Source organism: Leuciscus leuciscus (assembly GCF_965113295.1).
Source record: "Leuciscus leuciscus genome assembly, chromosome: 24".
Classification (NCBI taxonomy): domain Eukaryota; kingdom Metazoa; phylum Chordata; class Actinopteri; order Cypriniformes; family Leuciscidae; genus Leuciscus; species Leuciscus leuciscus.
Window position 1 is genome coordinate 30,395,982 of NC_138723.1, and position 14,522 is coordinate 30,410,503.

The 14,522-nt window shown below is 39.3% G+C and overlaps 1 protein-coding gene across 1 annotated transcript in view; it reads left to right on the forward strand.

Annotated features, from left to right (window-relative positions):
* The window catches only part of LOC309489748 (zinc finger SWIM domain-containing protein 6), an 84,013-nt gene that overhangs the window by 45,802 nt on the left and 23,689 nt on the right, over positions 1–14,522 (forward strand). Inside the window, exons 3-4 of the mRNA XM_082158615.1 lie at positions 2,826–2,974; positions 3,873–4,023. Coding sequence (XP_082014741.1) covers positions 2,826–2,974; positions 3,873–4,023 — 300 coding nt within the window. The remainder of the gene's footprint in view (positions 1–2,825; positions 2,975–3,872; positions 4,024–14,522) is intronic.

The following is a 14,522-nucleotide window of genomic DNA, read 5'->3' on the forward strand; positions in this document are numbered from 1 at the left end:
AGAAATAATTTTTTTTTTAAAGTATATTCAAATAGAAAACTATTATTTTAAGTTGTAATAATATATCACAATATTACAGTTTTTTTCTGTATTTTTGATCAAATAAATGCAGGCTTGATGAGCAGAAGAAACTTCTTTCAAAAACATTAAAAATAGTAATGTGTCCAAACTTTTGACCTGTACTGTATAATATATATGTACAGTCAAACCCAAAATTATTACCAGATAAACACCAGATATTTTTTTTTTACACACTATAGTTAATTTATGTAAGTGAGGAGAGCAAAATAAAGTAAACTGTGACATATTATACACTAATATTCTTCATACAGTGACTACTAGTAAAATGTATAAAAAATTTGGGAGCAAAAATGATTTCGACACTTTGAGCTGATCATGTTTTGCTGAAGTGTTTTGTCTTTAATTGCTAATGCTCTTTTTACACACAGACTGAACAAAATGAAGCATTGCTTGGTGATTGGTTGAGCTAAACTGGTATTATCTAATTGTGTAGTTAAATTTAACAGCTGACAGATATTCAACATAATTCATGTGTGAGACAGTCTAACAGAAGGACGGACAAAACCAGTCAAATATCAACTGAGTTCTGCTCATATTTTATTACCATTTTCTAAACTATAGTGAATAAACTGTGATAATGTGAGAAATGTTGAAGGTGTCTGAATACATGTTGGTTTGACTGTATTACAAATGAAAAAATTAACAATGAAAACATCAAATATATGATTATATGGTAACTATAAGGTTTCATTAGTTAACATGAAATAACTATGAACAATACTTCAACAGCATTTATTCATCTTTGTTAATTTCAACATTTACTAATACATTATTAAAATCAAAGGTTGTATTTGTTAACATTAGTTAATGCACTGTGAACTAACATGAACACACAATGAACAGCTGTTTTATCAATTAACATTAACAAAGTGTAATAAATGCTGTTATAAATATATTGATAGTTAGCTCATGTTAGATCATTCATTAACTAGTGTGAACAAATGAAACCTTATTGTAAAGTGTTACAGATTATATATTTATATTGGTCACTGTAGTTAATATGCTGTTTTGTCTCTTTCATTTTTTATTTTATTTTTTATGTTGAGTTTAGAATAGATTTTCTGTTATGTAAAATGTTTTGTTTTTTATTTATTAGTTTTTTTTTAGTTTAGTTTTTTTCCCCCACATTTTTATTTTATATATTTTTTTTAAATCTTTATTTTATTTTAATATTTTAGTTTTAGTTTTAAATCTTCTATAGGAAAACTGGTCCTAATTACAAAAAATAAAGCCTAATTATTTAAAATGCAGAGTTTCATGGGAGGGGCTATATTCTGTATTTGTAGCATATTTTTATTCCTAGGAGCATTTTATTTATTTATTTATTTATTTAAATTTGCATTTCTGACTCCTAGAATTAAACGAGCTGTTTTTGCTGCGGCTCCTTTAGGATTTCTGTATGTTACTGACATTTGATTAGCCATTTTTCCATATGTTACACAGGATGCCTGTAAATATAGTAATATGTTAATTAGCTCACAATAGTGGCATCACAGCCATGAAGATATCGTCTTTAAGATGTTCTTGCATCTTGATTTGACACATCTTGACTCAGGAGGGAGTTTGTTAATGAACGTAGTAAATTAAGCTTTTTTTTGTGGGGAAAATGGCAAACAAAAGCCTATTTTTCAAAAAGTTTGGCTGATGTTGGTAAAGTGCGTGCACATTTCCATTAGCATTCTGATCTATGCATCGGCCTGGAGCTGTCGGTCCCAGAGCCTGATGACATCAATCCAAAGGGAAAGAAAGACTCTTATAGTCTCTTATCGTTTCGGCATTAGGCACAATGGTCATATTATATTTCACTTTTGTCGGGAAGGGGAAATCTAAAGCGGATGTGCCAATTATAGGGGGAAAAAACGTCGGCACACTGCAGAACGGGGGGAAAAGGAAGTGCTTTCATCAGTGTGAGGTCACGGCTGGAATGCAGGAAGTTGGTTTGATGTGGCATCTAATAAATCTTTACTATAGACCCTCAGCATTGTCGACTTCAGCCGTTGTTTGGGGTTCGGGGGTTTTCTTTCCCTGCAAGTGTGCGATTTTAGACCAGCTTCTGCATCGCATTAAAGGCGACCTGTAATGCCGCCCTGCCGATGTTTTCAGGCTCTACTAGAACAGGTTTTCCTGCTTGAATGTTGATTATTCTCCTCATATTCTCCATTGTTGCGGCTCCTCTCTTCCCAGTCTGTCAGTAACGCTCTGTTTACTTCCTGTCTCTATGAAGCCCCTCCTTCTGAAAAGCACACTGTGCTCTGATTGGTCGGCTGGATCAGTGTGTTGTGATTGGCCGAGCGCTTCGAGTGTGTTTGGGAAATGTCCCGCCCCTTACCATAACCACCAGTTTAACACACTACTAACTAACTCAACCAGGCCCCGCCCCTTTATTCTGCGTATTAATTATTTAAATGAAGAATATTGTGACGTGTTCGTTCCCGGAAGAAACTCACGACTACAATGGAGGCGTTTCAGGGAGTTCAGAAACACTGATATAGAGAAGATTCTATATATAGATATGTTTCATGCTCAAACAGCAACATTACACACTAAAGAAAGATGAACATGGACAAAAGTATAATCTTTAGAGTTCCTTAAACGCTCTGTATTAAATGCATTGAAGATTTTGTGCTGATAGATTCTCTGGCTTTGATTTTTCGTTCTCATCTTATGGGGTTTTAGTAAGTTTGATCATCAGTTTTAATTGAAACACCGTTCACTGATCGCCTGGTTGTGTTTTTCTGCCTCAGGGGCCCCGGACCCCACAGCGGGGGCCAGCGTGGACGACGAGAACTGCTGGCACTTGGACGAGGAGCAGGTCCAGGAGCAGGTCAAACTCTTCCTCTCCCAGGGTGGATACCACGGCTCGGGAAAACAGCTCAATCTCCTGTTTTCAAAGGTGGGGTGAAGCTCCTCTTAAACATGAGGACTTGCTTGTGATGATCTTCCCTTTTCCACATCACTGCATTAGCATTTTAAGTGATAAACTACATGTAATGCTGAAAGTTTCAGCCTGATAGGATAAACATACCCAGTACATTTGAAGAAAATTCAATGCGTTCTGTCCGGTTGATCTCTTACATCAAGCGTGATGCAAAATATTGTTCTATTTGCAAGCAAAATACTGTAAAAAGCTACAAAATCACTGCCATTAGGAAAAAAATTCATGTTGAGTGGAACTTTGAACCAATGAGATTTCACTGTGGGAGGAGCTACTCTTGCTTTTTTTAAAGTCTGGGGTCAGTTGAAAAAAAAAAAATTATTCAGCAAAGATGCATTAAATTGATCAAAAATGGCATTTATAATGTTAATTTTTTTTATTTCAAATAAATGCTGTTCTTTTGAACTTTCTATTCATCAAATTTGTCACAGTTTCCTCAAATATGAAGCAGCACGAATGTTTTCAACATTCATAATAATCATAAATGTTTCTTGAGCATCAAATCTTATTAGAATGATTTCTGAAGGATCATGTGACACTGAAGACTGGAGTAATGATGCTGAAAATTCAGCTTTGATCACAGGAATAAATTACACTTTACTATATATTCACATAGAAAACAGCTGTTTTAACATTGTAATAATATTTCACTGTTTTTACTGTATTTTTGATCAAATAAATGCAATTTTGGTGAGCAGAAGAGACTGATTCCATGCATTTGTGGCTATTTAGAACAAAAACAGATAAACATTGAAATTGCAGAATGTCTGGTTTGGAAACAGTGTCAGGTTTAGTATTTTCCTCAGGATGGTGCATGTGTTTAAATCTTCCGTGTGCGTTTGCACGTGTGCTTCAGGTACGGGAGATGCTGAAGATGCGGGACTCGAACGGCGCTCGCATGCTAACGCTGATCACGGAGCAGTTCATGGCCGACCCGCGGCTGGCTCTGTGGCGGCAGCAGGGAACCACCATGACGGACAAATACCGGCAGCTGTGGGACGAGTTAGGTGAGAACAACACTGGCGTTTGCTCTTTCTTCCACACAGACAGTATTTAAAGTGCAGTATCATTAAAGCCCCCCTGTGGTGAAAATCAAGCTTTTAATGTTGTTTATGTGTCCATGTGGTGTTTTTAATATGCTTTAAGACAAACCATGTGTAAATTCATAAGTCGACAGCATTGCTGAGTATTTTCTCCTTAAAACTGCAGTGAACCAAAGACAGTCTCAAAAACACGCTTTGAAATCGCTGGTGTTTCTGACGTCACAAACTACCTTGTAACCAATCAGATCAACGTGTGATTGTCAACCAGCGGATCTCTGAGCTGAGTGAGTGAGTGGAGGCGGGGCTCATTTGCATATTCATAGAACCGCGCATACTAAATGAGGCAAGGGTGTCGAGTTACATTCTAGATATTTTAAGGCATGAAGAATTCGTTTTTCAAGGAAAAAACGTTTAAATATGTAATTTTGGTGATCAAAGGTGAGTTTTAAGGGATAAAATGATTGACTACAGGGGGACTTTAAGTCTTGATGTTGTTTTCAGCCTCTACTAGAACAGGTTTTCCTGCTTGAATGTTGATTATTTTCCTCATATTCTCCATTGTTGCAGCTCCTCTCTTCCCAGTCTGTCAGTAACGCTCTGTTTAGTTCCTGTCTCTGTGAAGCCCCTCCTTCTGAAAAGCACACTGTGCTCTGATTGGTCGGCTGGAGCAGTGTGTTGTGATTGGTCGAGCGCTTCGAGTGTGTTTGGGAAATGTCCCGCCCCTTACCATAACCACCAGTTTAACACACTACTGACTAACTCAACCAGGCCCCGCCCCTTTATTCTGCGTATTAATTATTTAAATGAGGAATATTGTGATGTGTTCGTTCCCGGAAGAAACTCAAGACTACAACGGAACACTGACACTGATATAGAGAAGAACTGGAGCTTTCTCATGCTCAAACAGCAACATTACACACTAAAGAAAGCAGAATAGGACTCCTTTAAGACTAGAATGCATGTCGGTCTGTGTGAGTCGGTTGTTGTTTCTCGGTCAGGCGTGTTTTTAGAGTCCGTCTGCCCTGCACTCAGCGTCTGTGCGGATCTCTGTTTAAAATCCACCTGAGTCTCTGAGGACGGCCATTTAGAGGAGACTGCAGTTGCCAGATTGCATATTCGTAGCTTTTGCTCTTGATCAATATTGCATATTCTTTTCCCTCTTAAAACCCTCTCGGGTGTTTCCGTCTGAAATATACTGTGGTAAGCACACCAGCAGACACGACCACTAGAAACCGTCGGCGCACTTTAGCCCGTTTCCGAAGTGCTGCGTCTATTGCTTCAATTACTGTAACTGGATCAAAACGCTCAGAGCCAACAACAAATGTTGTTTTACTGCCATTCAATCCACCTAGCATATTATATACAAGGAATATATCATGCTTTTTCCGCCTTTCCATCTCAATCTCCTGCTATCAGCACTATTGGAATGAAAGTGGTGAAAATTGGAAGGACGTGTAATCATTTTAATTGTGACTGGCTCGCCACATCATGCTAGCCTGCCAATTCTCAAATCCTGTGATGTTTCATCAATTTTGCCTTGGCACTGGGCGGATGTGGGCACAATTGCTGGCGTTCAGGTCCCCGGTGCCGAGCTCAGAAGCAGAGCGGGAGATAAACACTAGACTGACGCTGCGTTCAAGCCATTCCATGAGATGACTTATGCAAGTACGCTAGTCGAGCTTGATCTTATGCGATGAAATGTGGCCAAACGCAATTCGGAATGTGGCACAAATGCTTTTTTTCTCAGTATTATTGTAAACTACTACTACTACATCTACTGCTAAATATGGAAGCTTGTTTCTGCCTCAGAATAAAACATTTTAAAAGATAATTGCGACTTTATATCTCGCAATTCTGACTTTATAACTCGCAATTCTGACTTTATAACTCGCAATTCTGACTTTATAACTCACAATTCTGACTTTATAACTCACAATTCTGACTTTATAACTCACAATTCTGACTTTATAACTCACAATTCTGACTTTATAACTCACAATTCTGACTTTATATCTCACAATTCTGACTTTATAACTCGCAATTCTGACTTTATATCACACAATTCTGACTTTATAACTCACAATTCTGACTTTATAACTCACAATTCTGACTTTATAACTCACAATTCTGACTTTAACTCACAATTCTGACTTTATAACTCACAATTCTGACTTTATATCACACAATTCTGTCTTTATATCACACAATTCTGACTTTATAACTCACAATTCTGACTTTATATCACACAATTCTGTCTTTATAACTCACAATTCTGACTTTATAACTCGCAATTCTGACTTTATAACTCACAATTCTGACTTTATATCACACAATTCTGTCTTTATAACTCACAATTCTGACTTTATAACTCACAATTCTGAGAATAAAGGAATTACCTTTTTTATTTTTTTATTCTGTGACGGAAACAAGGTTTTTACATCACGTTAAAAGCATTTACACTAACTTTCAAAAGTTTTGGGTCAGCAGAAAGTTTTTTGTTAATAAAAAAAAAAAGAAATTAATACTTTTATTCATCAGGGACACATTAAATTGATCAAAAGTGATAAAGACATTTATAATGTTACAAAAGATTCTATTTCAAATAAATGCGGTTCTTTAGAACTTTCTATTAATCAAAGAATCCAGAAAAATAAAATGTATCACTGTTTCCACAAACATTTTTCAACATTGATAATAATCATAAATGTTTCTTGATCATCAAATCATCATATTAGAATGATTTCTGAAGGATCATGTGACACTGAAGACTGGAGTAAATTCAGCTTTGATCACAGGAATAAATTACACTTTACAATATATTCACATAGAAAACAGCTGATTAACATTCTAATAATATTTCACTGTGTTTACTGTATGTTTGATGCAGCCTCGTGTGCTTTCATATCTCTATGCGTTCAGGCAAAGAGCTGTTTGAAAGCTTTAAGAGCCGGAGTTTTGGAGGGTTGATGCTTTTGTTTCCGAGCTGACGGTGCGACGACAAGGAATTTGCGGGGTTGAAGAAGATTAGCGGGCGTTTGTGCGCTGTGAGGCCTCTGTGTGTTTGATGGAGGATGAGGAGAGGCTGCAGAAGGGGAAGAGAGGCCCTTTGTGTCACAGAAGGGAAGTTGGCTGTTTAACGAGTGGCCCCTGGATAGGGCCTCACAACCAACACCAGTCCTACACACTAGTAATGTTGAGTCCCGCTGAATTAAGGGAAATGCAGTTTGCAATATGGATTGTGTATCCCAGATTATTCTGGTCTGGTTTACTGATTAATTTGGCTAAGAACGGCTGACTTAGACAGGATGAGAGACGCTGACTGATGTGTGAAGCAAAGCATGCACTGGACCTTCACTTTATGTAATATTTAGGATCAATTTGAAAACAGTGAAAAGACCCCAAGAATAGATGGGAAGCAAACAGTTATATTAAATAAAATTACCATAAAATTAGTCTAGTTGTTCATTTTATTATTATTATTATTATTTAACAGTAGTACTTATATAAAATTATATTGTAATATAATTTATTATTATTATTATTATTATTATTATTATTATCCTGCAAAAATGCAGCTTCTCTTCTCTGGTGATGTGGGCGGGGCAACCTGTCACTCACATGAGATCAGCCAATAGCAAACCACAACCATCCAATCAATTCCCCACAGGCACAATCAAGCCCCGCCCACATTTGTTCTTGTTTGCGAAGTGCTTCACTCGTATACACGTCACAATAGAGAAGAAAGGACGGATTTGAAGCTGACTTTAACCCGCAGTATTTCTGTGTTCAGACTGCAGTATATGAAGCGATCACTGAACAGTTGTTCCAGGTGTGCTCCTCCTCTTCGAGAGCTGAAGAACTGGTGAAGGGACCAGGTTCATTAAAGAGGAGGAGAGAGAGATCTGAGGGTCTCTCTCTCTCTCTCTCTCTCTCTCTCTCTCTCTCTCTCTCTCTCAGATGAATCATTACGCCTGTCAGGCCCTCTAAGCCCTGGCGTAATTGGAGAGGCCTTCGTTATGAAGGCTCCCCCTCCTCTTCCTCCCTGACAGGCGCGATAATGCGAAGACCATTTCATTAAATCCCGGACACTTAATCTGACACCGGCGGTCAGGTAGTCTGAGGATGAGGAGCTGCCAGCGAGTGTGAGAGGAAGATTACAGCACAGATTTATACGCTCGCTCCTCCCAGCATCCTTCACTCTGTCTCTTCCTCCATCCGTCTTTCGCTGTGAGCGGGTCGCTTTTGTTGAGGAACAAAGGCTCTCTTGCATCAGGCAGGTCTCGGATCGCTTTTATTCAGTGTTTTAGCAATTATGTTCGGTGCCGCTAGTGGCAGTCGCCGTATATATCGCCGCCGGCCCCATGGAAACCCCCATACAGCTTGAGCGTTGAATATGTTTATGCACTCATTACAGTCATTCACTCACGGATCAGACGTCAGTAGTTGTGTCGATGTTGTGTGTGTGTGTGTGTGTGTGTGTGAGAGAGTGTGAAACCAGTAAGGACGTCGAGAATTGACGTCTTGTGATACTAAGCGTTATAGAAGTGCAGACGTTGATGAAAATTACAACACAATATAGGTGCAAAGTTTTTTGCTCGTAAAATATATGAAACAAATTAAAATGTATATATTATACATTTAAAATGTCTGTGGGTGTGTGTGTGTTAATATTATTATGATTTTTGGAGATTATTATTAATAACTAATAATAATAATAATAATAAGAATAGTTTAGTAGTAATAGTAATAATAATAATAATAATGTGAATACTATTTCATATATTATATTATGTTAATTATATTAATGATTTCTGCTGGGAATAATAATCAAATTTATAACATAATATATTCTCCTGGTTAAATAAAGGAAAAAATAATATAATATAATGGAAATAATAATAATTTTCATTATATATTATATTGTATTTTATTTTATTTTATTTTATTTTATTGTGTTGTATTGTATTATATTTTATAATTTTAATGATTTAATGTTGTTGTTGTTGTTGTTGTTGTTGTTATTATTGTTATTATTATTGTGGTGCTGCTGTCGGCCTCTTAGAAATCCCCATATTGTTGGAGCGTTCACTGTTCCTGAATGTGTCTGTGTTCCTGAATGTGTGTTCCTGAACGTGTGTTCCTGAACGTGTGTTCCTGAACGTGTGTTCCTGAACGTGTGTTCCTGAACGTGTGTTCCTGAACGTGTGTTCCTGAACGTGTGTTCCTGAACGTGTGTTCCTGTGTTCCTGAATGTGTGTTCCTGTGTTCCTGAATGTGTGTTCCTGAACGTGTGTTCCTGTGTTCCTGAATGTGTGTTCCTGTGTTCCTGAATGTGCGTTCCTGAATGTGCGTTCCTGAATGTGTGTTCCTGAATGTGCGTTCCTGAATGTGTGTTCCTGAATGTGTGTTCCTGAATGTGTGTTCCTGAATGTGTGTTCCTGAATGTGTGTTCCTGAATGTGTGTTCCTGAATGTGTGTTCCTGAATGTGTGTTCCTGAATGTGTGTTCCTGAATGTGTGTTCCTGAATGTGTGTTCCTGTGTTCCTGAATGTGTGTTCCTGTGTTCCTGAATGTGCGTTCCTGAATGTGTGTTCCTGTGTTCCTGAATGTGTGTTCCTGTGTTCCTGAATGTGCGTTCCTGTGTTCCTGAACGTGTCTGTGTTCCTGAATGTGCGTTCCTGAATGTGTGTTCCTGTGTTCCTGAACGTGTCTTTGTTCCTGAATGTGTGTTCCTGTGTTCCTGAATGTGTCTGTGTTCCTGAATGTGTGTTCCTGTGTTCCTGAATGTGTGTTCCTGTGTTCCTGAATGTGTGTTCCTGTGTTCCTGAATGTGTGTTCCTGTGTTCCTGAATGTGTGTTCCTGAATGTGTGTTCCTGTGTTCCTGAATGTGCGTTCCTGTGTTCCTGAACGTGTCTGTGTTCCTGAATGTGCGTTCCTGAATGTGTCTGTGTTCCTGAATGTGTGTTCCTGAATGTGTGTTCCTGTGTTCCTGAATGTGCGTTCCTGTGTTCCTGAACGTGTCTGTGTTCCTGAATGTGCGTTCCTGAATGTGTGTTCCTGAACGTGTCTTTGTTCCTGAATGTGTGTTCCTGTGTTCCTGAATGTGTCTGTGTTCCTGAATGTGTGTTCCTGTGTTCCTGAATGTGTGTTCCTGTGTTCCTGAATGTGCGTTCCTGAATGTGTGTTCCTGTGTTCCTGAATGTGTGTTCCTGTGTTCCTGAATGTGTGTTCCTGTGTTCCTGAATGTGTGTTCCTGTGTTCCTGAACGTGTGTTCCTGAATGTGTGTTCCTGTGTTCCTGAACGTGTCTTTGTTCCTGAATGTGTGTTCCTGTGTTCCTGAATGTGTCTGTGTTCCTGAATGTGTGTTCCTGAATGTGTGTTCCTGTGTTCCTGAATGTGCGTTCCTGTGTTCCTGAATGTGTGTTCCTGAATGTGTGTTCCTGTGTTCCTGAATGTGTGTTCCTGTGTTCCTGAATGTGTGTTCCTGAATGTGTGTTCCTGTGTTCCTGAATGTGTGTTCCTGTGTTCCTGAATGTGTGTTCCTGAATGTGTGTTCCTGTGTTCCTGAACGTGTCTTTGTTCCTGAATGTGTGTTCCTGTGTTCCTGAATGTGTCTGTGTTCCTGAATGTGTGTTCCTGAATGTGTGTTCCTGTGTTCCTGAATGTGCGTTCCTGAATGTGTGTTCCTGTGTTCCTGAATGTGTGTTCCTGTGTTCCTGAATGTGCGTTCCTGTGTTCCTGAACGTGTCTGTGTTCCTGAATGTGCGTTCCTGAATGTGCGTTCCTGTGTTCCTGAATGTGTGTTCCTGTGTTCCTGAATGTGCGTTCCTGAATGTGTGTTCCTGTGTTCCTGAATGTGTGTTCCTGAATGTGCGTTCCTGAATGTGTGTTCCTGTGTTCCTGAACGTGTCTGTGTTCCTGAATGTGTGTTCCTGTGTTCCTGAATGTGTCTGTGTTCCTGAATGTGTGTTCCTGTGTTCCTGAACGTGTCTGTGTTCCTGAATGTGTGTTCCTGAGAGAGAGGATCATGGGATGCTCTGGGCTCGACACAGGCGCTGACAGCAGGGATGAGATTGGGAGTGAAAGCTCAAATTACGCCGTGAAAGACCCGGTCAGAGTGAGGGGGAGGGACTCCATCAGTCTGTGTGTGTGTGTGTGTGTGTGTAAGAATTTATTCGGCTAAGCTCAATATTGTTTTAATTAATCTGGGCACAGGGGCCTGTGTGCTGAAAGCGACTCCTCTTCATCTAGGTTACGTGTGACGGAGGAGGCTGGAAATTAGGCCACGACTTCTCTCAGCTGACAGAATTACACTAGCGAGTGCTAATCCTTCACATTGTCCAAACACAAAGCCGAATAGCCAGCAAGTTTAAGACAATGGTGGGCTAAATAGCCAGCGGCGTCTTGATTAGCATGTAGCGTCGTAATGAATTACAGCTGCCGTAACGGTTTCAGCTTGCGGTTTACGAGCAGTAATGGACAGACGATGTGAGGATTGGTTCGCGCAGGAGTTCTGCTTCGGTTTAGCCATAACATCCACTTTGAAGTGTTTTTATTGTGTCTTATTTGCAGTCTTGTTTTGTCTGTATTACTGACTTGTTTATCACAGATTTGTTTGCTCTTTTCTAGGGATGATGACCGTTTTTGACTGATTCTCGTTTCCATTTAATGGTTCCGGTTGGTTTATGTGTGTCATGGAAGCAAAAATCCCTTCACTGGAGATCATCTAAGAATGTTCACTAACTAGTTATCAGCAAATTATCAGAAACTGAAAAGTGGGTGAAGCAATTTTGGTATAGATTCTTGTAAATGACTCAAAGATAGCCTAAAAAAAATCTTTTAACATAAATAGTGTAGCATTCAGAAGGGAACTCTGGATGTGTGTTGTTAACTCGACTCGTGAGTCATTTAAACGAACCGATTCACAAGATTCATTCGCTCATGAATCGGAATAAACGAGTTGTGTGGATGATGTTTGTTTGTTGTTGTGTGAAACCAGTGAAGACATTGAAATGGACGTCTTATTGTACTTCACATATTAGTGTTCCAGAACCAAGCGTCATGAATTCATAAAAATAGGGTTTTCTGTAATAGTCCTACTGAATAGATTTTGCCATATATATATATACATACATACACACATACATACATACACACATACATACACACACACACACACACACACATACATACATACATACACACACACACACACACACACACACACACACACACACACACACACACACATACATATATATACTTGTGCATCTATATATTATATTGTATCATATTATATACATTTTTTTTAATAATTTTCCAGTACAAAAACTTCCACATTACATTATTGTTTCCCAGCAAACAAAACCCTTTGCACTGTGATTCCCGTAATACTTGCTTGTTGATTTCTAACCCTACTCCTGTCTCTGAAAGTCTCTGAGATCTGCATATTTCCCGTCTCTTTTCCACGTCTGTTGTCCTTCATGCCCAAACAAAGAGCCGAGACTCCGTCCCATCCCCCCGCGAGCTTCCCGTGTTCTTCCAGATTTCCTCACATCTCTCTCTCTCTCCTCCTTTGTCTTCCCCTCTTTTCTCTCGTCGCTATCTAATTCCTCTCCTGCCATCATACATTTGTCTCTCCCGCTCCCTTCATTTCTCTCCCCATCTCGTTGTTTTCTCCTCCTCCCCTCCTCCATCCCTCTCTCTCTCTCTCTCTCTCTCTCGCTCTCTCGTTCGCTCAGCTAGGTCTAGCAGGTATTCTCAGTGTGTCATTGTGAAGCACTCTGGGAGTGATTAAAGCATCATACACACTCCGCATGGCGTGGCGCTCGCGTCAGGCTCCATACATCACTGCCTAACGCAGCCAATGGGATGAATTAGAGGAGAAATGAACCTCGTGGGTTTCGGCTGCTCCCGGTGACGGTCGGCAGCTTTTCCCGGTGAGGGACGTATGCGTATCGATCCGGCCTTTATGCTCAACTTCTTTGGCGTGAAAGTGGCCTGTATTTCTGGATGGATGTCATCTTACTTACTTTTATTTATTTTTCAAATCGGGATTTGTGAGCATTTGGTTTATTTATAGAGTAGAGACTTCATTGGCTTGCCGTAATTTTTGCCACCGATCAACCTATATATCAGCCAGACAGATTAATCAGCAGATTTATGAGATTACTGCAAATAACAGAAGTGGTTTTCTCTCTCTTTTTATGTCAGTACAAATGGTTGCTGCCATTTGAACTAACACACATTCATTTTTGCCTATATTTTTCTGAGATAGGGCAATAATACCGCCAGCTTACACAATTCCTGAACCTGAAGAGATATAGAGATGGATAGAGATATAGATGGAAAGAGGGATGGATGGACGGACGGACGGACAGATATAGATGGAAATATAGATGGATAAAAATGGATAGATATAGATACAGGGAGGGATGGAAAGAGGGATGGATGTATAGAGATGGATGGGTAGAGATAGAGATTGATGGAGAGATAGAGAGAGTGAAAGAGAGAGGGATGATGGATGAATGGCTATAGATGGACCGATATAGATACAGATATAGAGATGGATGAATGGATGGATAGAGATGGATGGATATATAGATAGGTATGGATGGATAAAGATTGATAGATGGATAGATATAGATACAGATATGGAAGGATGGATGGATATAAGGAAGGATGGATAGATAGAGATGGATGGATGTGGAGATAGAGGGATAGATAATATAGAGAGATCGATGGTTGGATAGATAGATATAGATGGACGGATAGAGAGATAGATGGATATGGCATATCTGATGGATACAGATATGGAAGGATGGATGGATGGATAGAGATAGAGATGATGGATGGAGAGAGGGAGATAGATAGATAGATAGATAGATAGATAGATAGATAGATAGATAGATAGATAGATAGATAGATAGATAGATAGATAGATAGATAGATAGATAGATAGATAGATAGATCTCTCTCTATATATATATATAGAGAGAGAGAGAGAAAGAGAGGGAGAGCGAGAGAGATGGATGGATGGATGGATGGACAGAGCTGGAGATGGATGGATGGATGGATGGATGGATATGTAGGAAGTTACATCACAGCACTACTTCTCATTAGTGAAAAAATCAAAAATCTGATTCATATCTGGTTATTCATCCAATCACAAGAATTGCATTCAGTTCCTTGTCAACTTCATTAAGCATGAGCAAAAATATATGATGCTAATTCTGAGAAATTGCTGTGTCTCAGGATTACCTTATTACCATCAAACTGAAAGTAGAGCGGAACGACGTGATTGGACGAGCTCGTCTTAAGGGTACAGTACACACGGAGGTCGTTTGTCTGCGTTCAGTCGAGCGGTCAGCTGACCTATTTATCTGTCGACTGTCAGACTTTATGAAGTTAATGAAGCCTAGATCGTATTTCTCTATTGGTCCTTTGTGTAGGTTTGGGAAT